Genomic DNA, 26,851 nt, shown 5'->3' with positions numbered 1-26,851 from the left:
GGCCAGTGAGGAAAAAGGTACGAGTCGTTCTGTGGATTGAGGATTTTCGGATAGCGAGTTTCTGTGGTTAGGTTTCTTGAAAACGCGTAGAGTGTGAGCACCTTTGGTTGCATGCGTCCGCCTTTTTGTCCCCTTAGTTTTGAACTGACCCGCCCTGAGGCGGAGTTTCTGGTTGGGCAAGCCTTCACTTGGCAAGTGGCCCTCTAACGAGGTGGCGCTTAAGCCACTTGCCTAGAGATTCTGGGGAACGGATCGCGGACTGAGTTGACATACTTCAGCAGGCTACATATATTGTAATTATTCTCCATATGTTTCAAATATTCAAACACTCAATAAGTTATGTAACTATTGTTATGTAATTATTGGAGCAAAATTAAAGCTGATTCAAATGATGATTGCAATCATTTTCGGTTCATTAACGATTGAGAAGATGAAAAGCAAAATAAAATAGGATCAGATTCGCTCAGTGGCAAACGTTTGGTTTGCTTCGTTAGGGTCAGAGAGTGAAAAATACAGAGCAGGCATGATCGCAATCAGTTCAGCACATATTCAATTTGGTTCGTTTGCAACAAATGATGCAAACTGCTATGAGAGCACGCTTGGTCTCTCTGAGTGAGCGTATAAAAGGTGATGGTTGTGTGAGTTGAATCGGTGATTGAGTATCGATGATAACAATTTGATGCGATTTTTGACCATGCCTGATCTCGGTAGCAGCCGCATTGACCGCTCCCCAGACGTCCGAGCTAGAACACATCCTTTGGACTAAGTTGTCCGGAGTAGTATCCTGTCCGGTCACTGCCTGCATGTTGCTTCTCGCGCCCACGAAACGAGGGCATATAAAGAAAACATGTTCTGCAGTTTCTTCAACATCCACGCATTCGGGACACGCGGGGGACTCCGCATGCCCGAACTTGTGCAGATACTGTCTAAAACAACCATGCCCTGACACAAAACTGTGTCAGGTGGAAGTTGACTTCGCCGTGGCGCCTGTCGATGCCCGCTGCCATGTGGTCATCGAGGCCGATCTTGTGGTACTCCGTATGCCTTTAGTTCCACGTTGGTTGAAGCACTCAACGTCCTCACTGATGATGATGCCAATAGGCATTATACCCGCTAAGACGCAGATTGCGTCATGTGAAACTGTGCGATACGCACTCGCCACTCTCAAGCACATGAGACGATAGGTACTTTCCAGCTTACCTAGGTAGCTTTTGGTTCCTAACGCCGATGACCACACCGGTCCGCCATACCTAAGTATGGACTGGACCACGTTGGCTAAAAGCCTTCGCTTGCTGCCATATACCTAGCTCTGCGGTATGATTATACATCATACGAGACAATGCCGAAATAGCTGTGGAAGCCTTCTTGCAGGCATAGTCGATCTGGCTCCTGAACTTACGCTTGTTGTCGACCATGACTCCCAGGAGTTTTAAGAACCGCGTTGACGAAATAGTGCAGTTCCCGACGCTGCTACCCAGCCAGCACCAACTCGTATATCAAAGTACGAAAACTATCTCTTAAAAAATTCGGATTCGTAAATGAAGCCTAATAAAGCGCGCACAAGTTGATATTCTATCGTTTATAATGCTAGTAACATACGATTTTCAGCACAAAGTCGTATAGCTGCATGCAGTTGGTCTCGCTTAATCGGATCTTATCGTATTGATAACTCCATATAAGTGTATCGCTCAAAATTATTCCTCAGTGCGTATATTGCCTCCAAAATGGTACGAATAAGCGGCTTTTGCGCGTCGAATACGATTTTGTTGAATACATATCAGTACGTAACTCTTATTTGCAATCTAATTATATACCGTCATCCGGGGTGAGATTGTGCCACGGGGGTGAGATTGTGCCTAAAAACCAAAAATGTTTATTTGTGAAAATTTATTATATCTATAGAAACAGGTGACCTAAATTCAAAATGATGATGAACATAACATGTTTATTCATAACTTAGAATGGAACACAGATAATATTAGCAAACTTTTTAGCCTAAACAGGGTTTCAAAGTTCGCGATCAACAATACGCGGAAATAACGCTTGTAAAAAATGTCCCGCATAAACCAACTGAAACAAGAAATCGCATCAACTTACTATTTTGAAGGTATATAAAGTAATCATTTACAATGTATTGAAAGGTTATTATGCGTTGGATAAGTTTTGGTTACGAAAATAATATTTTTCGAAAGTTTGTACTTTTCGTGCTTCACGGAGGTGAGATTGTGCCAAGCCATAATGATCGATCCAATTTGTGGATTTCACATACACAACAAAATACGTCAGTATACACCAGCACACTCACATTATTTACGATTGAGCACAATATTTTGACAGATTAGATTGCATCATCCATTTTGGAGCAAACAAGCAAGTCTGCTAAATAATTTAAACTAATTGTTACTTTTTCTCTGGAAATTCAGCCCCGTTAAGACGGTACTGTAAAATGAATCAAAATTGAGTCAAAGTGATCGAACCATCCCTGCTTTAGCTGCAACACCTCGTCATATATGACGTTCCACAACACCGGACCCAGTATGGAACCTTGCGGAACCTCTGCGGTGATTGGAACGCACTTCTGACCCTCCTCCGTGTTGTAGCATATGACCCGATTCTGGAAATAATTTTCCAGAATCCTGTACAGCGGAACCGGCACTTGGACGTTCCGAAGCGAATTAGCTATGGAATCCCAACTAGCAACTACGTCGAGCGTGACAACTGCGCAATAGCGGATACCCGTCCTATTACGCTGGATTGCCACCTCGGCTGTCTTAGTGACAGACAAGATGGCATCCACCGTAGATTTGCCTTTACGAAAGCCGAATTGGTTCCTTGATAGACCGTTTGTACCCTCCGTGTACTGTACGAGTCTGTTAAGGATAACCCTCTCCAGCACCTTGCCGACAGTATCGAGCAGACAGACCGGCCTATATGACGAGAGGACGCCTGGAGGTTTTCCCGGCTTCGGCAATAGGACCAGGTTCTGTCGCTTCCATCGGTCCGGGAAGTGGCCATCTTCCTGGCATCTACTCATTACTGCTCCGAATAAGTCTATAAGGGAGTCTCCAAAATAGCCGCTTTAATGACCAAATTCGGGATTCCGTCTGGTCCCGGTGCCTTACTCCCGTTTGGGAATTTAGCGATCTCAATGAGTTCCTCGTTCGTAACCGTCGCTTCCTCCCCAAACTCTAAACCGTCGTCGCCCACGTTATTTTGGATGTTCGGCATGGAGGCTGACCATCCTACGCTATGGTCTGAGATATTGGAACGTCGGCCGTGGGACGACTCAGCGGCCTGAGGCCAGGGCATTGGCTCGTGGCGCGGAAAGAGGCCCTCGGTGATTCGCTCCAGCATCTCTGGCGATCGCTCTGCGGGCGCCATCACGCCCTTGATCTTTGCCATTACGACCCTGTTGGCATCACCCCACAGATTCACATTAGCACTAGCACATACCCAAAGCAGGCTCGTTTACTAGCTTTTATCCCACTCTTAAGCGCTGCGCGTGCAGCAACAAGTGCTACTCGACATTCAGCCCTACCTTCGTCCGAACGAGCTCTTTGCATAATTCTCCTCGCACGAAAGCACGCGGAGTTCCTCAGTTTTAGCTGTCCACCAGTAAGCCGGTGACCTGCCATGTCTAGGTCAGCTTTTTCTAAGCATGGCAGCGTCACACGCTCGCGACAATACCTCAATCAAATGATCAGCGTTCGGATCGGGTATACCGCGATCACCGCACTCTCTTCGGATCGCTTCCACAAATACTTCGGGATCGAAGTATGATGTCTTTCATCAACGGGTGGTTAGAGTGTCGGCTCTACTCGCCGCCTGCCGCCTCGTTATCTGACCGACACCATAGCGGACCGCCCAATGGTCACTGTGAGTGTAACCATTGTCTACCCTCCAGTCTCCTATCAGACCAGGACTACCGAAAGTCACGTCGATGATAGACTCGCACCGTTCCTACTGAAGGTACATGTGTTGCCGGCGTTGGCCAGATCTACGTTAAGCTTTTCCAGGGCCTCAAGCAGAATCCGACCCCTATGGTTCGTGCGACGACTTCCTCATTCTACCGCCCAAGCGTTAAAGTCGCCCGCCTCAACCACCGGCCTTAAACCAGTCAGCACAACTGATACTCGGTCTACCATCCGCATAAACTACTCGTTATACCAACTCGGCGGACCATAACAGCTGCAGTAGAACACTCCACCCACTTTGGCAACCGCAAATCCTTCATCTGCAGTTGACACAACCTCCTGAAGCGGGAACCTGCTTGTCGTCCATGTAGCCGCCGTCCCAGACCTATCCGAGACCCAGTTGCCGTTTCTGGCAGGGACGCGATATGGGTCCGAGATTATGGCAATGTCCATTGCTGACTCAGAAACTGCTTGGTGTAACAGCTTCTGAGCCGTGCTGCGGTGGTTCAGGTTGAGTTGTGTCACGTGAACGTGGCTTAGTCGCCGGCACATCGGCCGAGCACCTTGAACCTCCCGTTACGTGCTTTGCGTCCCGTTTACCGGTACAGATCAGGCACTTGGAAGGCTCCGCGCAGTCCCTTGCTTTATGGCCAGCACTGCCATATCTCTTGTACAACTTGCCCCTTGCAGTTCCAGGTTTTATGTCCGTGCTCGATGCACCGGAAGTAAGCTTCCGACTGCTTGAGCACGCTCAGTGGGCATACCGACCACCCCACTTTTAGCCTAGCAGCTTTCAGGGCTTCGTTTCCCTCAGTCAGTGGGAGTCGTATGGTGGCTACCTGGGTCCCAGCCGGACCCTTGCGTAGGCTAACCGCCTCGGTTGCCATCACCACTCCACTTTGCTCTTTGAGAGCTTGTACGACTTCGCGCTCTTCGGTGATCTCGTCCAGGTTCTTAAGCTGGAGAGTCACTTCTGGTGTGAGAGCAAGTACTTGCATTTCGTCCCCGAGCACTCCTTCCGCTATGGACTTGCGGAAGTTGGTGGCGTCTTTCTTTAACTCGAGGATCATAGCCAAGCAGCATTTGCAACATCTTCCATGTTGCTATTAAGTCTTGTTTAAATTGCAAAAAACTTCACCGGTTACAGTATTGAAACACGCAACGAATAAACAACTTCATGTTATTAATACGTTAGATTCAAGTTATCCAATACTTATACTGGCTGTCACAAATATATTAGTCTATATCTAGTAACATGAAACTTCATCGCAACATCGTGTTATTATAATGTAATTGCTAAACAATAATGTCACATGATGTTGCATCATGTTGATTACGGCATATTTTTAAATAAAATGTAACCAAACAAATACAATCAATGTAACATCATATTCCGCCATATTTTTATGAAAAAATATTTTTCAACGAAGAAATGCTTTTATTTTAACAATAATTACACGAACATTCATCAGGAATCCATGGCATTTACTAAAATATTATTTGATTACAGTATCTAGTTCGATTTTACACCGCATTTTTCCATCGTAAACGAATTCTTAATCTGGCTGGTTCAGTTCTTTAAACTTGCAAATTAAGAAATTAATAACTTTTACGAGGACCATCAAATAATACAAAGCAAAATTATATTTTGCACGATAAATTTTGAATGGCATGAAGATTAGCTCATAATAGGCCCAAAAACCTAAAGTTTTGTTTCGCATTAAGGATATTAATGTAAATAATTTTCGTCTTGGAGACCAGAGAGGAAATTTGTTTCCCGGTTCCCGCTAAACATAATTCGCGATTACAAAGTTGCTCATAATTGTTTGGTTTTTGTCCGAGGAAAAAAGAGAAGAAAGTATTTTTGTTTTCTCGCAAGTTTTGACAACGCGTCATATAGGATTTCGTGTGAGTGTGAACAGACAAAATCTCTTATTATCGTAGTCGCAAGTTTTGACAACGCGACATAGGATTTCGTGTGAGTGCAAACAGGCTTAAAATCTCTTTTAGTATCGTAGTCGCGAATACTTGCTTGTATTTAGATAACTCGCATTGGTTTTTGTGCGAGAAAAAAAGAGAAGGAAGTATTTTTCGTTTTTTAGTGATACTGACTTTTTCGCGGTCAAACGTAAACTCTATTTTGATTAAAGCATTTTTGTTTTTGTTTTCACGCAAGTTTTGACAACGCGGCATAGGATTTCGTGGGAGTGCGAGCAGGCTTAAAATCTCTTTTAGTATCGTAGTCGCGAATGGATAGAAACATCAGTGTAACAATTGGTTGCATATAGGCTCCACCTTTTGCGCTTTTTCAATCACATAATAGTTCGATAAAGGTAACTGATGCGATCTTTTACCATACTTGAATGTTTCAATTATAGTTGCGTAACCCTTCATGCAACAAATGGTGCTGCTTGGGTATCGCCCGTGCGTGAGCGGCGGATGCTCCGATCGTCCTTGAGTAGGGCGTCTCCTACCATGGCCTTCAGAACCTCCGAGTATTTCGACCCGTCGGTTTTCAGGATAAGAGCGTCGCCCTTCGCTCGCTTTCTTGCCGGTTTAGGTGGATCTGTTTTTTACTGGAGCCTCCTCCACCTTTTCTCTTGGCCTTAACCTTGGTCCACGGCCACCCGTCTTGGAGCTTCGCGCTGGTTCATCGGTTAGCTCTGCCAATCCGCTAGCCTGAAGGCTTTTACCGATCAGGCGTTTTTTCAGTCCACCAGGGGTGCTATCCCCGGGGACTGTCTCAGACGCTTGGCGGACGCCTTACCCTGCTGGTAGCGCTTTCCGTGGCCTCTTGGGCCGCGTTGCGACACTTCATCAACGGGCAGGCGTCCGTCTGTACTGCCTTCGACGCCTTCACGGTCACCTTCTTCGCCTCTCCTGCACGCGCCACGAGGTCGTTGAGCGTTTTGGTCGCTGCATTCAAGGTTCTCCTCCGAAGCATGAGCAAGCTTTGCTTCAGGTCCTTGGAGAAATTGCCGCGACCTGACGTGAACTCGATTATTATATCGAGCTGCTGTGATGCTGCTACCTCTTAAGGTGCTATCCTTCTCCATCGCCCTGATTAGCGCTGGACCGTTCATCGCTGTGTCCGGCGTGGTAGGCATACCGCTGCCTTTGCCACCCACACTAGCGCTTCTAGTTGCATCCTTCTCCACCCTCGGTGAAGAACGCTGGATGCTTCCTCTCGCGAACGGGGTTTCCATCGTATCTACACTTGTTGTATTTTTGATTTTGTTTTCCATAAGAGTCCCACGAGTTGAGGGGAAAGAAAAGTCCGCCACATCAGAGCCCCTCATGAGCGGTAAGGGCTGATTACTGTGGAGGGCGCTCTGGCACTTCACAGGCTCCGTTTGAGGGTGAGTATTCATTACTTCCCCCCACCATTCATCCCTTGGTACGGGTCGCATGACACCTTGGATTAGGGGTTTATCCATTCAAGTTTTTACTTTTAGCCATGGATAACAGTTATTAAAACCATCCTCCTTGGAGGGCTTTGGACCGTCTGTTCAGGTACTCAGTATTTTCAGGTTCATCGAACATTCTTCTACTGAGATCCGTCATTTGAAGGCGGAGAGTTTACACTCAGCCTTCGCATGAGTGCCCCTTCTCTGTCCGCATACGACCCTAGTTTCCACCGGTTGTTCGATTTCCACTGAGGAACGCATCCCGGATCGTACCACGAGGTTGCTAAATAAGAGGCTGTGGAACTTCGTGGCAGTGCTGTGTGTGTATGTGTGTGTGTGTGTGTGTGTGTGTGTGTGTATGTGTGTGTGTGTGTGTGTGTGTGTGTGTATGTGTGTGTGTGTGTGTGTGTGTTGTGCGTGTGTGTGTGTGTGTTGTGCGTGTGTGTGTGTGTGTGTTGTGCATGTGTGTGTGTGTGTGTTGTGCGTGTGTGTGTGTGTGTTGTGCGTGTGTGTGTGTGTGTGTTGTGCGTGTGTGTGTGTGTGTGTGTTGTGCGTGTGTGTGTGTGTGTGTTGTGCGTGTGTGTGTGTGTGTGTGTGTGTGTGTGTTGTGCGTGTGTGTGTGTGTGTTGTGCGTGTGTGTGTGTGTGTTGTGCGTGTGTGTGTTGTGCGTGTGTGTGTGTGTGTGTGTGTTGTGTGTGTGTGTGTGTTGTGCGTGTGTGTGTGTTGTGCGTGTGTGTGTGTTGCTCCACAGGCAGGGCGACAGTTAAATACACCATCTGTTTACTGTGATTTTGATTACCGTCATCCGGGGCGAGATTTTGCCAAAAAAGTATATGTTTTTGTTCTTTAGCTCAATATACACACAATTTAGAAACTAAGTTTATTTCAAACCTGTCAATATATACTAAATTGTTCAATTAACAACTACCGTAGAGATGGTTCAGTTACAATGAAACCTAATTCTACAGGAAGTGCATGAACTTTGGCACAATCTCACCCCTTCTAGGGGGTGACATTCTGCCAAAAACATAAAGTGAAGGTAAATACCTAAACAGTGAACATTAGCATTAGAGATGCCAATACCGGGAGTTATTTTGAAAACCGGTTTTTCGGTATTGATAAATGCAATACCGGTAAAACCGGTAAAAGTTAACTCTTGAAAACTATATTTAAAAATCAAATGATTTAAAGAAGATCCTTCCATAATCAATGATACTTAATTTCTGTCGTATAGTAAATTGACTAGTTCATTAAAAAATAATATTTAACAATGCGAAAAGAATTTACCGTATCATCTTTTAAACGAGAACAAATTTCAATGAAAAACTTCCGGAGGCAGAGAATCTTCATTCGGTGTGCACAGAGAAAAAAAGAACAATTCCTAGTGATAAATTAGAAATGTAGCGTAGGAAAACCCTTGTTCACGAGCTTTTAATAAGCTGCTTAGATACTGACATTTATGATAAATTATAACTGAAGGTCCACTCTGCTGCTCGGTTTCTGAGTTTATTCCATTGACTAAAATAATAAAACATTGCAGAATTTTATTATTAAAACATCCTTGATGTCTTGAAGAATATTACGAAGTCATTGCAAATAGTCATTGCAAATGCGGCTAATTATAAAACGAATAAATATACGAACTCTCTCTGAAATTCTATCAATACAGTAACTCGAACAGCAGTTATGCGATAGTTGAAAGGTGTTCCGGGAGTAGTTTTAGAGTTCGTAGTTCGTAGAGTTTGCAATTTTTCCGGTATAGCAATTCGACAGCAGCCGAGGCTGGTTCTTATTCAACAACAATTTCTTATTTATTCATGAATTTCTTTAATTAAGCATCGCTTAAGTAAAGCGTATCGTTGTTTCTCAGCAACGAAAACAGTTCTCTTCAACGACCCCATCGACACCAGTAACAGAGGAGCTCAACATGCAAGATGGCACGATCAGGTCGATAATGATTTGCGACTTCTGAAACGACTGAGAAATTGGCGACGAGTAGCCCATGGAGTGGAACGAGTTGAATGGAGACGACTGCTTAAAAAGCATGAGGCACTCCGGCTCACGCTGACAGCGGTGAGGTATTTCAGGGTTTTCCCTTTGGAAGAACTACATAATTGAGTTATTATTTGTAGAACCTTCAATCATGAATTTAAGTTTCCCCGTGCTTTACAAGTTTTACCAGCGATTCAGGCTTCTTGAGTTGTTATTTGATCATGCAAAAAAAATACCGAAAATACCGGTTTTTGGTCGTGGAAAAACCGGTAATTCGGTATTGGAGAATAGCCCGGTAATACCGGTAAAACCGGTTGCGGTAAAACCGGTATAGCATCCCTAATTAGCATGTTTATAAACAATACACAAAAATGTCAGTATAAAATACTTCCTATGGGGCCATCCATGAACTAAGTGGACTATTAGGGGCAGGGGGTCGGCCAAAAACAACGCATCATACAAAAAGTGTGAACGAAAATAACCCGGGAAGGTCTGAAATAATTAAAAATGAGTTCATAGTCAATGAACAGCCTTTATATAGCTAGTAGCGTTGCTAGGGTAAACAAGGGGGAGATATATGAAGGGCGTGTATCCTAAGGGGGCATATCTATTTGATCATTTAACAAAAGTAACCAGTACTTCGTTCGATAACCCGCGGCCGAAGAACATGTGGCCCATCCCACCTCCCTCACCCCTCCTTAAAACTGGAAGTTTATACACGGTATAATATATTCATCTTATATTAGAGTGTTTATTCAAGGCATCTGAAATTTCCAGAGAAAAAGTAAAAATTAGTTTAAATTATTTAGCAGACCTATGATGCTATTTGCTCCAAAATGGATGATGCAATCTAATCTGTCAAAATATTGTGCTTAATAGTAAAGAATGTACGTGTACTGACACAACAAAATACGTGTATGTGAAATCCAAAAATTGGATCAATCATTATGGCTTGGCACAATCTCACCCCCGTGAAGCTCAAAAAGTACAAACTTTCGAAAAAGTACAAATTTTCAGAAAAGTTATTTCAAAAAAATTTCAAAAAATTATTTCGAAAAATATTATAAATCAAAACTTATCCAACGGATAATAACCTTTCAATACATTGTAAATGATTAGTTTATATACCTTCAAAATAGCAAGTTGATGCGATTTCTTGTTTGGGTTGGTTTATGCGGGACATTTTTTACAAGCGTTATTTCCGAGTATTTTTGATCGCGAACTTTGAAACCCTGTTTAGGCTAAATAGTTTGCTAATATTATCTTTTTACCATTCTAAGTTATGAATAAATATGCTACGCTTATGATCATTTTGAATCTAGGTCACCAGTTTCTATAGATATAATAAACTTTCTCAAATAAACATTTTTGGTTTTTGTCACAATCTCACCCCCGTGGCACAATCTCACCTCGGATGGCGGTACTGTATGTTTAGAAAAAATAGCAACAAAATCTTCTCGTCCCAATAGGTCGAAGATTCTTTATGACATATACTAATTTGATATCTGTGCTTGGAAGTTATGTCAGAAAGAGTGAAAGTCCGCTCGTCCTAACAAGATTTCTTAAGACTGTGACAAACCTAGTCCAGTTTGATGTCCTGAAAGTAAACAATTTTGTTAAAGCATAAAACCGCCCCTTCCTTTCGGACAATCATTTAAGCAGCAGCAGCCGATATGATTTCCTCCACCACCTACACTAGCTTACAAGTAGCAGCGGCAGTGCCAGTGACTATAAAATGGTACACTTGGTTCGCCGCCTGCTCATTTATCGCACGATCGCACTGACGGACGGTCAGTATTTATCATCGACGGCTATTGGTGGCGAAACCAACGGCATTTGGCGGCAGCACCGACAGCAATTGGAGGTAAAAGCGATGGCATTTTGGCGACAACACCGGCAATTGGATGCAAATCCAAGGACTTTTGCGGCAATTAATGGCAATTCGAGGCATACCCGATGGCATTTTGGCGGCAGTTTCAATGGCCATTATCGCAAACCAACACTGAAGGCAAATGGAAACGGATCGACTGACGGGCAGCAAATTCAGCAGCAGGCCATTGTGGTCTTAAACAGTTCTTATAAGAGCTATAGTAATTGAAGAATGGAAAGATTTTTCTACACTTTCTAAATGATTAACGTTCCATTCGGATAATTATTTGAGCAGCAGCAGCAGCCGATCTGGTTTCTCCCACACCTACACTAGCTTACAAGTAGCAACGGCAGTGCCAGTGACTATAAAATAGCACACTAGGTTCGCCGTCTGCTCATTTATCGCACGATCGCTCTGACGGACAGTTAGTATTTTGATAAAACAAATCCATTTCTACTTTACAGTGATTTGGTATTTCCTATCACTCCTGTATTAGCGGGCAACCATCATCCTAGAGTCTAAAGGACCGAATAGCGACATCCATCTATATATTGGCAACAGTAATTATAGTACTGATTTTTAAGAAGCGCTATCAGCTCAAACATAGTTCTTTTCAGGGCCACCAAACAATTTCAGACGGTTTTACCTTTGTTATACTACAACAAAGGTTTAAAAATTGGTCGAAAAACACGAAATTGATCCGAGGCCCGGAGGGCCAAGTCACATATACCAATCGATAGGGTTCGACGATTTGAGCAATGTCTGTGTGTGTGTGTGTGTGTAATGATTTTTTCTATCGCCTGTTTCTCAGAGATGGCTGAACCGAATTGTTCGCTATTACTTTTGTTTGGAAGGTGTTATTGTCTAGTAGATCACTATTGAGTTGTTTCGTGATACGACGTTTCGTTTAAAAGTTATAAGCAAATATGTGAAAAATACGTGACACGGGTTTCTCCGGAACTACATGACCTATTTCAACGATCTTAGTATCAAATGAAAGCCCTTATTAAAGTTAAATTGTTCAGGAATTTTTAATTGAAAACAAACAAGTAGTTTAAAAGTTATGCTTAAAAAACCTGTTTCGACAAGGTAATAATTATCGCCTGTTTCTCACAGATGGCCAAACCGATTTATGAGCTATTAGTCTCATTTGAAAGATAATATATCCTAATAGATCACTATTGAATGATTTTTTGATTGGACGTTTAATTTGAAAGTTATGAGCAACCGTATACACCACACCAAAATTAACAATAATTTATAATGATTTTAACCAAGATAATTTACCTAATTTCAATTATTTTAATATCAAACGAGAGGTTTTGACACTACGAATATATATGCAAAATTTCATAAGAATTGGTTTTACCGGTAAAAAGATATTAACCCTCGAACACTCGCGCCAACTTTTGTAACACGGTTACTCGCGCGCACAATGGACCAAACCAAACGTGTGCACTAGAGTTTTGACTGGGAAAACTTGGTTTTAGGTTTATCGAACCTTTGGAAGAGTTTCTTGAAATTGAAAGCTTTATCGTCTGGTGCAATTTAAATTTTGATTAATCCCTTTAAAAGTGAATTAAAAAACCCGATTTAATCCACCTAGTGGTGAAAGGAACCTTTGTTATACGGTCCTACTTGCTACTTGAGATAGAAACCGACACGTCTTGGGAGTATAATCCATCTAATGGTTAACGTTGCGTAGTGCGTTGGTTTACATGAAATTTTTGAAAATTGAATACGTTTACAAAATTTGAACAAAATATGATCACTTATAAATTTTGATAGATCCTTTTTTCATGAAATTGCTGAATAAGGATAAGTAAGTTGTTAATAATTTGAGTAAGTGCAAGTAAAAGTAGGTTGTAAGAGCAAATATTATTCTTTAACATATACATTGCGTAGTAAAGGTCTAGTTTATAGATTTTTGAACTATGCATAATTTCCTGTAATGCCTATTTGATTCACACCAATAAAGTTTTCTAGAATAAATTTCATCAATTTTTATTAACCTTCGGTTACTCACGCTGTTGTATTTTGTATAACACGTGTAGCCATATTGTTATAAAGTTACAAATCTTTGTGTAACTAACGTATATTCTACAATAAACTTGTTATGAGCAAAATGTCATAATTATTCAATGCATTAATACTTTAAATTGTTGGGAAAATTGATCAGCATAAACTGACATCACAGAAATGAAGCAATCAGCATATGAGGTGTACTGGAATCGGCCTGGAATTTTCTCTCGTTTCTTCATATGGAAAAATGGTGTCTGTATGCATCAAAACAATCAGCAATGATGTAAAATGTTTAAAATGTATCCGTCTGTTGGTAGTCGAGTAATTCGGGGTCAAAATTAGGGTATTTTTATAATCAAAGTTCTACAGTTCCTAAACAAGCAAACATAGAGGTATACTATATTCGGCAAAGTTGTGTATTTTTACTATTTGTGCAACTTTGTATTGCGATTATTATCTAAAATTTTTCTTTCGTAGGTTAAGTTGTGCGCCTAACCGTTGCGCGCAGCTCTGTTCTGGTTGCTCGCAGTCAAAGTATCTCTTTTACACTCACACGAAATCTCGTAAGAAACTGTCAACGCAAGAGTGATGAGAAAAGCAACAATATTTCTCTCTCGCTCATCAGCTGAATGCTAGGGTAGCTTGCTTCGTGTTTGTCCGTTCAAACATAGACCAGTTTTTTACAAACGCAATCAGCATTTAAATTTTATCATTTTCGGTTAACGTAAGACATTGTAACTGTGTTGTTTGTAAGTCTGTACGTAATAGAACAAAACAAATGTTATCTAAGCAAAGAATAAGAGCATAAACATAGAAAACTTACACGTGCTTACTCTGTCAATAATACATGATTTACCTTTGCGCACAACTATATAAAGTTGAAAAACGAAATATTTTCTCGGGAAGCACAATAATACATGAAAAAGTTAAACAACAATTACGAAAAGAGCTAAAATAAAAAACTGATTTCACTAATTCATATACAATAAATAATATTTTTCTAGCTTCGCTGAAGAGATAGGCGGTTACTGTCTTCAGCAAAATTTCTTGTAATAATATACTCTAAAACTTTGCAGAATACATCAATGTGTTATATTGAATCTGAAGGAAAAAAAATTTTTAATTCCACTTTAGGGGGATTAATCAAAATTTAAATTGCACCAGACGATAGAACTTTCAATTTCAAGAAATTCTTCCAAAGGTTCCATAAACCTAAAACCAAGTTTTCCCAGTCAAAACTCTAGTGCGCATGTCTTTTTGGCTTTGGGCCATTGTGCGCGCGAATAACTCGTATTACAAAAGTTGGCGCGAGTTAATATCTTTTGATCGGCAAAACCAATTCTACTGAAATTTTGCAGATATATTTGCAGCATTAAAATCTCTAATTTGATGTCAAAATAATTCAAACTAGATAAATCATCCTAGATGAAATGGTTATAAATTATTATACATTTTAATGTGTTGTATTCAATTGCTCGTAACTTTCAAATTGAACGTCCAATCAAAAAACAAATCAATAGTGATCTATTAGGCTATGTTACCTTTCAAATGAGACTAATAGCGCCTAAGTCGGTTTAGCCATCTCTAAGAAACAGGCGATAATTATTACCTTGTCAAAACAGGTTTTTTTAGGATAACTTTTAAACTACTTGTTTGTTTTCAATAAAATTTACCCGAAAAATTTAGCGTTAACAAGAGCTTTCATTCGATACCAAGCTCGTTGAAATCGGCCATTCGGTTCCGGAGAAAATCGTGTCACGTAATTTTCACGTTTTTACTTATAACTTTTAAACGAAATGTCGGACCTCGAACTAATTCAATAGTGATATACTAGGCAATAATACCTTTCAAACAAAAGTAATAGCGAACAAATCGGTTCAGCCATCTCCGAGAAACAGGCGATAGAAAAGTTGCGCCCCGCACATACATACACACATACACACACACACACACAGACATTGCTCAGTTCGTCGAACCCTGTCGATTGGTATATTTGGCTCGGCCCTCCGGGCCTCGGATGAATTTCGTGTTTTTCGACCAATTCCTAAACCTTTGTTATAGTATAACAAAGGTAAAAATATTTTTCTTCATTGTCAATATAACACATTGATGTGTTCTGCAAAGTTATAGAGCATATTATTACAAGAAATTTTTATTTATTTATTTATTTACTGGTCTTCGACTATGTCGCACAGACAGTTCTTAATAAAGACTTATTCTAAGATTAAAGGTACTTCTAGTTACATTAAAATCATAACAGTCAGACACAATATTAAATTCACGAGAACACGCGTCAATTGGATTACTTCGGGCGAAGAGAGTACGATGTAACGGCAGTCTAAAGAAATCCGCTCGTCGGGTATGCCTAGGTGGTACGTTGAACCGAACTTGGCCTAGCAGCTCCGGGCTATCAATATTACTTTCCAGAAGATCGTATATAAACAAGCGTTGCAACATAGTTCTCCTGTTGGTCAAAGTAGGTAGGCGTATAAGAGCACATCGGTGTTCATACGGAGGCAGACGAAATGGATCATTCCAGGGTAGCATTCGCAGAGCATATCGAATGAAGTGACGCTGGATTCGTTCAATCTGGTTGATATGGACAGCATGGTAAGGTGCCCATACAAGCACACCATATTCCAGAATGCTGCGTACGATCGCACAGTAGAGCGACATCAGGCAATAGATATCGTCGAACTGCTGCGTATTCCTTTTAATGAAGCCCAGCATAGCGTAAGCCTTAGCGGTAGTAACTGCAACATGCTGAGCAAAACATAATTTGCTGTCCAACAGAATGCCCAAATCTTTAACAGAATTGACTCGGGTAATACTGACAGTTTCCATTTTATAATCAAACAAAATTATGCGTCTATTTCTGCAAAATGAGATGACGTTGCATTTTTGAACATTCACGTCCATCCCGTTCAGCGAGCACCAATTTAACAGCAAGTCGATGTCGGATTGTATGGAACTACAGTCAGTTGCCGATGTAACTACTCGAAAAAACTTTAGGTCGTCGGCAAACATATACTTAGGAGACCTTATAGTTGAGCATAAATCGTTTACAAAAAGACCAAATAACAGCGGCCCCAGGTGGCTTCCTTGGGGTAGTCCAGAGAGTATTTCAAACGGAATAGAGCTAGTTCCATTTACGCGAACAAATGCACTACGACCGGTAAGGTATGATAGTAACCATCGTGTCAGCCATTCAGGAAACCCGATTTTGCCAAGCTTCGCTATCATCAAATTGTGTGGTACCCTATCGAAGGCTTTAGCAAAATCAACATACACCGCGTCGACTTGTTGACGCTTCTCAAGTGCGCTTTTCAGTGAAGAGACATATGCCATCATATTGGTGATCGTCGAGCGTTTTTTCACGAAACCATGTTGCCATTCAGAAATGATGTGATGAACCTTTGGGTAGAGTGAGTCGTGGATAAGGCTTTCCAATACTTTGGGCAGGCAGCTCAGGATCGAAATACCACGGTAGTTCGCGACATCAAGGGCACTACCTGCTTTATGGATAGGTGCAATTGCAGCAGTCTTCCACACACGCGGGAAAATTCCTTCCGTCATGGACAAGTTAAAAATAATTCTTGAAGGAGCTGCGAGCGTCGCTGCACAGTTTTTAAAGAAAAGCGGTGGCAGGTTGTCAGGTCCGGCGCCTTTAGATCCATCGATCGACTGCAGCTTCAACAATACCTCATTTAGCGAAAAGTTTAAAAGCGGCATGCGCAAATCAAACGATGGCAAACTACTCAAATACGCTTCAGACGGAGGTGGTAGGTTATTACTTTGCACACTCCGAAAGAACGACGAGAATAAGTTCGCTGACTGTAGCGGGGACTCGGCTTGCTAAAGACATTTTGCTAAAGACAGTAACCTTATATCTCTGCCGCGAAGACAGGAATATCTTATTTATTGTATATGAATTTGTAAAATCAGTTTTTCTATTTTTGCTCTTTTTGTAATTGTTGTATGACTTTTTCATGTACTACAAAATTGTACAAATAGTAAAAATACACAACTTTGCTGAAAATAGTATACCTGTATGTTTGCTTGTTTAGGAACTATAGAACTTTGATTATACAGAATACCCTAATTTTGACTCCGAATTACTTGACTACCAGCAGACGGATAAATTTTAAACATTTTACATTTGCTGATAGTTTTGCTGCATACATTTCCCAACAATTTAAATTATTAATTGATTAAATAATTATGATATTTTGCTCACAATAAGTTTGTTGAAGAATATACGTTTGTTAAACAACGATTTGTAACTTTATAACAATATGGCGTTGAAAAACCTACACGTGTTGTATAAAATGCAACAGCGTGAGTAGCCGAGGTTAATAAAAATTGATGAAAATTATTCAAGAAAACTCTATTGATGTGATTCAAATAGAATGGCATTACAGGAAACTATGCATAGTTCAAAAACCTATAAACTAGACCTTTACTAGACAATGTATATGCTAAAGCATAAGATTTTCTCTTACAACTTACTTTTATTTGCACTTACTCAGATTAATAACAACTTACTTATCCTTACTCAGCAATTTCACGAAAAAAGGATCTATCAAAATTTTAAAGTGTTTCTATTTTGTTTAAATTTTGTAAACTTATTCAATTTTCAAAAATTATTCAAATATTATGTAAACCAACGCACTACGTAACGATAACCAATAGATGAATTATGTTACGAAGATGTGTCGATTTCTATCTCAAATAGTAAGTAAGACCGCATAACAAAGGTTCCTTTCACCACTAGGTGGATTAAATCGGGTTTTTTTTCAAAACCACCATTGATTCAATGAAGAATTAAATCAGAATATTTCGCTTTTCTTTTACAAATAAACACTCAAACAATGATAGTCACAGATACTCAAATATGCATATGCCATAAATGCAGTTTGCATTAGTCTTTGATCTAATGATCAGACATAAAGTTATACTTCATCGATTAAAACATGTTATCAATGTAATGAGTATCATATGACACAGTCCTACGTCACCCTTTCGTACAACCCTTAGGGCTGTATACCTTGTAGTTTTTGGTATTCAATTCGATGTTCCTAGATAACCGAAACGATACGAAACGATACTTAGCATGTAATACGAAACGATACTTAGTATGTAAGCACTGGTTATATGAGACTAACCTGGTTAATCTAAAATGTTCTTGTAAAGCCAGTAATTACTAAAATTAAGATATAAACGAAGACCCTATAACAAGACGACTGGCAGCTCTGCCAATATTCGGGAGACACTAGTGGTAGCTCGCTCTGACGGCCAAGGTGGTCCCTGGATGCATTTGTGTGGGTGCCGCTCTACCAACATAGTCGAATATTCATACCGCCCTGCCAACATAGTCGAACAAATTCTAATACAGAATTTTGGAGAGCTTACTAACACTCATGCAAGATTTACCACCTTCGTAAATAGAAGCGTTTATGTGGAAAAATAACAGAGGGGCCAGTCTTGTTAATAATGGGGTCTTCGATATAAACCTTCTTTCTTTAACGTCAAATAGAAAAAGTCGATTTTATATTATTTTTGTTTCCAGGTGGTGATTTGATGTCGCTTTTAATTAAAAAAGGTATTTTCGAAGAGGATTTGGCCAGATTCTACGTGGCAGAATTAACATGTGCTATAGAAAGTGTCCATAAAATGGGATTCATTCACAGGTAAGCGAAGACTCCATTGAAAAATCACTGGTTCCAAGTTTCGATCAGAAAGACTTGAGGGGCATAGTACCTTTTACACCATATTTTTTTACCTTATTTCAAATATTATTTTCTCGATAACGCGAAAGGCGAATCATTTAACATGAATTGCGATACCATGGATTGGCGCTGGTGGGCTTATACGAATTGAAAATTCCAAAACGACGAAGTTTGAAACGATTAAAGTTTAATAAGTTATCTCGTGTTTGACCCATCCTTTTTGCCTTTCTACTATATAAATATATAGTATAAAGGTATAGAAATCACTCGGAAAACCGGAAATGGAAAGAAGGTCCTGCGGGCCGAATTATGGTAGACGGGCCTTGTCTTCCACGTCTACACTGCACTTAGCCGCACTTGTGGTGGCGTTACACCAATATAATAATAATTACCGAGCGGACGACTTTAGCAGGCTGACTAAGAATCTGCAGAATGGATTTATCTTTTGGTGTCTGGGGTATCTGCGCACAGATCCCAGATCAAATAAGAAGTGCCCACCGCGGACGGTCCTAAGTTACTGCTTGAGTTTATTGACGAAACCGTTCTATTTTATATAGGATAAATGATTTTGAATGGACTCTGATCTTGAGTGGACCTATTTTTAAATAAGAATTTTAAGATATACCTATCAAGTCTTTGTACTGCTTATATATTGATTAGTAATCGCGTTTCTTTGTACTGTATTTTACTTTTATGTTTATCTTTAATCATTTCTGAACGTAAATATACTTAAACTAAATTAAAATTGTAGTCAAAACCACTTTATCGTCGAGTATTTAAAATTAGCTGTTTTTTAGCGTTTTGGCAGTCACCATAGAGTATTTTCAAACTATCCCCAAGCAACCAAAAGTTCGAATATTACTTGACACGCGAACTCGAAAGTTCATAATTAGTTCAAATTCAGTTCCGTGGAACTTTCCTGCTGATTAGTAGTGTATATCAAGTATACGTGGAACTAAATGCTTTAAGAAGTGCTGCGAGTACTTCATAGATACTTCAAAGCTATTAGGATGCTACATGAAGTTCTGAAGTAACTTTAGTGGTAGCAAGTTCTGCGTGCTGCTTTTTTGTTTATATTTCTGGTGATCAAACCAGCAGAACCTGAAACTATTGGAGATTATTTATTTTTATTTCACTTGAATAAATTTAATCCTCGCACATTTCTAATTACAAATATAAATTAGAATGTAATGCTCTTCATTATTGTGTTGTGTTGTGTAGCATATGCTGTCGGTATCTCACTACTATAGTTAATTGCCTGGTTCCAAACTTTATGTTCTATAATTAACTCGCGCTGCATAAAGCTGCTGCAAGTTCTAAAACGAACTTTTACTTAAGAACAACTCATTGGCAAAATTCACATCGCTTGTATACAACAAAGGTGACGCAGTGGATCGGTATAGGTTTACAACGCGGAACACCCGGGTTCAAACCCAACAGCAGGCAAATACAACGAATATAGAAGTTAGGTAGAAGTATAAAAATAGAACATAGAAGTGCTGCTAAATTTGTTTTTTCTTAGTTTTTGACAGTTTATTTCGAAGCTGCTTAGCGTTCTATGCATTGAACCCAAGACAGCTTGAAAGTTCGGTTAATTACTTAAAAGTGACGCTGCTTAGCAAGTTATAGATTGATGTACATAAAGCTATTTAACCCTTGTTAGACACCATTATTCGAACTATTGGTTACTTGGGTTACTACCCGGAACCCTTCTGGTTTGAAACAAAACAATACTCTTAAAATGATGCTAAAATATGTGTAATTTCAATTTAGGTATTTAAAAGTTCAGTAAAACCAGTAAAATCTTCAAATTCCTTGAAAATGTGGTCTTAAATGGACCTAGTATTGATTTTAGGATGGACCTAGTTTTGCGCTTCGAGACATCACTAACGGTAACTATCATTGCATACCGCAAACGAACACGTCGTAGTATATTCATTGAAACTGCTTGTTGTCACTTGTATCTCCGTATACGGATATATTGAAAGTAGGCTTAATTTCTAGCCCAAATTATAACTTAGTTAAACTTATTAGTTAAACCCGAATTAAAACTTATTGATAAAACTAACTATTACTCATCCTTTTTCATAGTTACTTTATAGTGTTTGTACATTGTACGCTCTAGTCTAAAGACTAAAAAGTCTTCCTAACTAGTTTTTTTTCATGTGTGGACTCATTACTGCGACTAGTATAGTTGATCTATTGTAATATCGCCCGGCTGTATGACCTGCACTGCATTTCTTTTTGCTATAATCGCTATTGAGTGAGCGATATGCTTTGTATTTTCAACTTCACTATTCACTAACATAAAACTAACTAGTAAACTTCCGTAAGGCGTGGTTCACAAATTACGTAACGCAAAAATTGTAGTTTTTTGACCCCCTCCCTCCCCTATGTAACAATAAGTAACGCTTGGCATAACCGCCCCTTAAAATTACGTAACGTTAACTATACCTCCCCCCCCTTCCCCTACCATTGAAAAAAAAAACGCACAATTCATTTAATTTATTTTATTTTTATAAACTCAAGAAACGCATCAATTCTGTATTCCTAACAAAACCACTCTGATCGGAATGTCAATTCTGAATTCTGATCAAACTGTATGATATAACCACCCCATCGGCAGACAACCATGTTTTCGCCGCCAACATCTCGTGTGTGTGAAAATGAGATAGCATGTCAGCACTGCGTTTCACTCATCTGCGAGCAGTCTGATTTGGGCCCGCTGTCAAATTTTGAGCCCCGGACATGCTGTCGTTGACGTTTACTGCAGCTCAATATAGAGATGTCGATGGGGTGGATATAACCAGCGTTGCCAACCTTCCAGATTTGTCTGGATTTTCCAGACTTTTTGATGCCTAATCAGACAAAAAAAGACGTTTTCCAAACAATGTCTTCCATTGGAGCAAATGGCAGCCAAACTTTTCCAGACACTTTTCTCGTTTTCCAGATTTTCGTAAAAACCGGTTGGCAACGCTGGATATAACATAAGTTCTGAGTTTAGAACAGAATGTTGATCGAGAGTAGAATTGAGGTCAAAATTATAAAGAGTTTGTTGGGCTCAAATGGTCTTTACCTGCTCAGATTTGTTCAGCAATTTTTTTTAATTTCATAAATTTGTTACGTAACTCTCCTCATGACTCCCCCTCCCCCCTGCGCAACAAAAAGTAACGCAAGCTCAACCTCCCCTCTCCCCTCTGTGCGTTACGTAATTTGTGCACGAAGCCTAAGGAATTAATAAAACTAACTCTTAACGAACTGATCTATACTAAAGAACTAATCCATACTAAAGAACTAATCATCTCTTTCACATAAATCTCCTCTTTCTACATGGCTAACCTAACTCTAACGGAATACGCACTCCTTAACTCTACATTTTTCAACACGAACGGGATCCCCCTCGCGACGTTGCCGCCGTTATTTATATCAGCTCTTCATTGTTCTTAGTAAGAAGTACTAGAACAGCTGCTGAGAAAAAAGAGAGTAGAGCGAGACTTTAAGTTAATTCTATGAGAGTTTCAGGTGGCGCGCGAAACCTCTCACCAGGGCCCTACAACGTCACCTTCAATTGCATAGCGTCACTCAACAATGAAGCAGTGAAGCTTCGGTTTCTACAGAAGCGGCACCGCTTCAGTTTCAAACTAGCTTCAGTCATTCTTCGATTTCTTGACGCCTCTTCACAGTTTCATACAGAGTCTCATCATAACTGGGAATAAATTAAACTCTTGTACCGGACAGTTGTAGCAACAGTTCAATTTTTGGGGCCGAGGAAGGTTCTTATGATGGTTGGAGACCCCTCCCCCCACTAAGAGGGAGGGTTCACATACAAATGAAACACAAATTTCTGCATAACTCGAGAACTAATCAGGCAAATGGATTAAAACTTGGCATATGGGTATTTTTAGAGATAAGAAATTTTTTAATCGTGCATTGAGCCCCTTCCCTCTTTAGGAGGGGAATTATGATCCCTCCCTCCTTTAGGAGGGGAGGCTCCTATACAAATACAAATTTTCTCATAACTCGAGAACTAATCAAGCAAATATGAAGGCATGTGAAGGTTTTGGGAGCATGAGCATAAACGACCACACACATCATAGTTGCACCTCCGGGATTGATCTGATCTAATGAAGTTGCACAGGGAACCACACAGAGAGCATTTCGGAAAAGTTGACTATCTTTAATGTGCAACAATTCAGTAGCTACAACTTTATATAGATCAATAACGGCGCCGGCCACGTCCTTGTGATCGTTAGGGAAGGAAAGGATTGTTAGTACAACATTCGCTGTTATGAGGCCGAGTTTACCTCTGCACCTCCACGAATGTCACGGGAAGAAGGATTGTGTTAGTATGAGAAGGTATGATCAAATCTGGATTCACTGTGGTAAGTGATGCAATCAGGCGATTTATTAAAATTACATCAAACAGCAAATAGAAACGAAACCCATGGCTGCCGGCCACTGGTAAAATAATCCGCGTAACGGCATGTGAAGGTTTTGGGAGGCAAGATTTTTTCTATGGTGAATTAGGACTCCTCCTCATTTTAGGAGGGGGGCTCTCATACAAATGAAATACAAATTTCTTCATAACTCCAGAACTAATCAAGCAAATGGAACCAAATTTGGCATGTGGGTATTTTTGGAGGCAAGAATTTTTTTCTATGGTGAATTGAGACCCCTTCCCTCTTTAGGAGGGGAATTATGACCACTTCCCACTTCTCTTATACAAATGTAATACACATTTTCTCATAACTCGAGAACTAATCAAGCAAATGGAACCAAATTTAGCATGTTGAGGTTCTTGGAGGCAAGAATTTTTTATATGATGAATTACGACCCGTTCCCTTGTTAGGAGGGGGGTTCTCATACAAATGAAATAAAAATTTCCTCATAACTCTGGAACTAATCAAGCAAATGGAACAAAATTTGGCATGTGGGGGATTTTGCAGGCAGAATTTTTTTTATGATGGTTGAGACCCCTCACCCCTGTGGTAGGGGAATAAGAACTCTCATACAAACAAAACAGAAATTTTTGCGTAACTCGAAAACTAATCGACCTCGAGAAATTTTATACTCTTCCATAAAACATAACAGCCAATAACAAGACCACAGCCCCCGCAGAAATCAACTCTGTCTAGGTTTATTTTTGTTTTCCTAGGTCTACTGTCTTCTATTACTTTCCTTCAGTTGGATCCGAACGAGCGACAACGAGTAAAGGTACCAGTACACTGTTTGCTTTATCGTCAAATTTTCTTCCTGTCAGAATTTGGGCAAATTTTGGTATTTGACAGACATATTTGTCTTGCCCAGTACACTGTTTGTCAAATTTGATGTCAAAAATTCGATCTGAGACGTTACCCGTGTTACAAAATCAAATAAATTTTGACATATTTCTCCTTTAGCCGTCTAAACCATTTATTTTTCGGAAAGCTCATTTCATTACCTTTCTAATGATATATAATACATAAGATTTAATTTTGGAAATAGTGTTCAAAAATTGATTTGAAAGTAAACATGTTTGAATGGCAAAAAGCGTATATGTCATATCGTTTTTCAACTTTGACAGCCTCTATCTCAGAAACAACATCGACTAGAGATTTCCTATTTTGGATTTTTCTTAATTGAAGTGTTTGTTATCAATAGAAAATTTCATTAAGCGGATTAGTGAAAGTCAGTTTTCTGATTTTTGTCCGCCTGATATCTCATAGTGGATTGGCAAGAAGAAGGCAGTATTTATATTTTTACAACCAGACCCCAGCTATTGAGTCCAAAAACTGCTTTCGAAATTGGGCTCTCCGACGAAAAGTTAATGACTGCTATTTTCCCGTTAAACAAATCATGTTCGAAAAACAGGTATATTAAATGATCTCCTCATTATTCATAATCTTTTTAACTTTTCACTATTGATTTAATAATGTCCTGATTTATTCCAGTGTCATTTCCTTTGCAAAACTTCCTTTCTGCACAATTTTTCCTGTACCAAATTCTATTTTGACAGCAGTTCAAATAATAAACATTGTGAGCTTTTTTGATAAGTTTCAAGCAAACAAACCGGCGAACAGCGCAAAATGTTGCGAAAACAAATTTAATTTGATTGGCATATTACACTGTTTTACAAACCGCCAAATTTTATTGGAAAAGCTCGGCGACATTTTGAAAAACAATATTTGTTCGAATATTTGGTTGGGTCAGTACACGGGTTTTCAAATTTATTTGATGAAATAGATCAAATATTGGATGATTCAGCAAACAGTGTACTAGTACCTTTACTCCAATTTTAAACTTAACCAGGTTTGCAATATGTATTCCGAGTCACGAAAGTTTTTAAAATCAGAAACAAAAATAATTTGCGTACCCCTCAGGAAACTGTCAGTCCGCCCAATTAACGAACACGACTCGATAGTCGTGGCCCAATTAACGGATTCTGGTTGTATTTCCATGAGTGGGCAATAATTGAACCTTAAAAAACTGCCATTACTAGTATTTTGGCATTTTCGGAAGTTATATAAGATATATATTATATATATAAAATAAATAAGATTTAAAGAATTAAATGATTTCTCGTGATATTTTTTAAATGCTGCTACAGTGCGATAAAACATTTTATAGTATCACTTGTTTTCGACCAACTTTCAAAGGAATATATGCTGAATCCATTCCAAAAATAGTTTGGATGTAATTTTGCAGCTACTTTGCATTACAAGTGGATGAAAAAGGGCCATTTTTGCGTTGTAACGTCACGAAAAAGGTGTACTTTTTCGCTTTCGCAGCAAATTTGGACAATCTAATAATCCGTATTCCCTTTGCACTCAAATATACTTTTAAAACTTTTTTTGCCTAAAGAATGAAAATAAGTTAAGTAGAGCCTAAGTTACAACTGATTTAAGCTTGTGTTGTAACGTCGCGGCGCACAGCGGGACGGATTAAAAAAAAAGTGAGACATAAGTAGTAACATCGAAACCTTAAGATAGTTCCTTCAGAAAAGTTTCTTCATTTAAAACGCACTTCCCAAACTACTGTTCAACCATTTTTTCACCACTAGCAAAAATATTTGGACAGTATGATGTACTTAAGTAGACACAAAAAATATTTTTTCTTTTTAGGTCAGAAATGATTGATTTCTACAGAAAACTTATAGAAAACCTGTAATAAAAATTGAAATATCGTTATATTTTCTTTCTATCTGCATATTTTATAGGGACATTAAACCGGATAATGTGTTGATTGATAGGAAAGGTCATATAAAACTCACTGACTTTGGCTTATGTACAGGATTTCGTTGGACGCACGACTCAAAATACTATCAGAAAAACGGTAAGTAAACGAAAACTATCTTTGAATCCATCGGCTTTTGATATAGGGCGCTAGATGGCTTCATCTGCGGCCGTCTTTGTCTACTTTCCCGACATAGGCACGAAAATCTAGCATTATAACCAACTTTGATGCAAGTTACTTTTAACGTAATAGGGCACGGGAGGGTATTTTTGGATCATTATGCGATTGCATCTATTTTTTCGGCCTGTGGCCTAGTTCTAGTGGAAGAACAGGTAGTTTTGACATTCTTTTAATAAAAACCAGTAGGTTACTTACATTCTTGAGAAAATAGTTAAGGTAAGCGTACCCTTAGCACAGAAAACAGACTACCAGGTAATTGACGAGAAGTATGTAAAAAGTTTTTATGTACAAAAACTTTTTTTATGTTCTTCAGTTTGACCAAGTTAAGGATGTTGATGCTCTATCTCTTCAAGATAATCAGTTGGACAACATCACGTTGATGGGAAACATATTTCCCGAAACCGGTCGGTTTAAAAGGTAAACTATCCGTTTTGTAAGAACTATTAGTGTTGTGTCTTGTTCCCTAAATATTGAGATTTTATGTAATCAACGAGTAATCCTACGAGCACCCCTCGAGCAGTAAGT

At 39.6% G+C, this 26,851-nt stretch overlaps 1 protein-coding gene across 3 annotated transcripts in view; it reads left to right on the top strand.

Annotated features, from left to right (window-relative positions):
* LOC128732532 (serine/threonine-protein kinase Warts-like) overlaps nucleotides 1-26,851 on the top strand; it is a 481,997-nt gene that overhangs the window by 294,300 nt on the left and 160,846 nt on the right. For all 3 annotated transcript variants that reach the window (XM_053825798.1, XM_053825799.1, XM_053825800.1), the window contains 2 exons: nucleotides 18,775-18,895; nucleotides 26,130-26,245. In XM_053825798.1, the coding sequence (XP_053681773.1) occupies nucleotides 18,775-18,895; nucleotides 26,130-26,245 (237 nt within the window). The remainder of the gene's footprint in view (nucleotides 1-18,774; nucleotides 18,896-26,129; nucleotides 26,246-26,851) is intronic.

Source organism: Sabethes cyaneus, chromosome 1 (assembly GCF_943734655.1).
Source record: "Sabethes cyaneus chromosome 1, idSabCyanKW18_F2, whole genome shotgun sequence".
Taxonomy (NCBI): domain Eukaryota; kingdom Metazoa; phylum Arthropoda; class Insecta; order Diptera; family Culicidae; genus Sabethes; species Sabethes cyaneus.
This window is presented reverse-complemented; position numbering and strand designations above follow the sequence as displayed.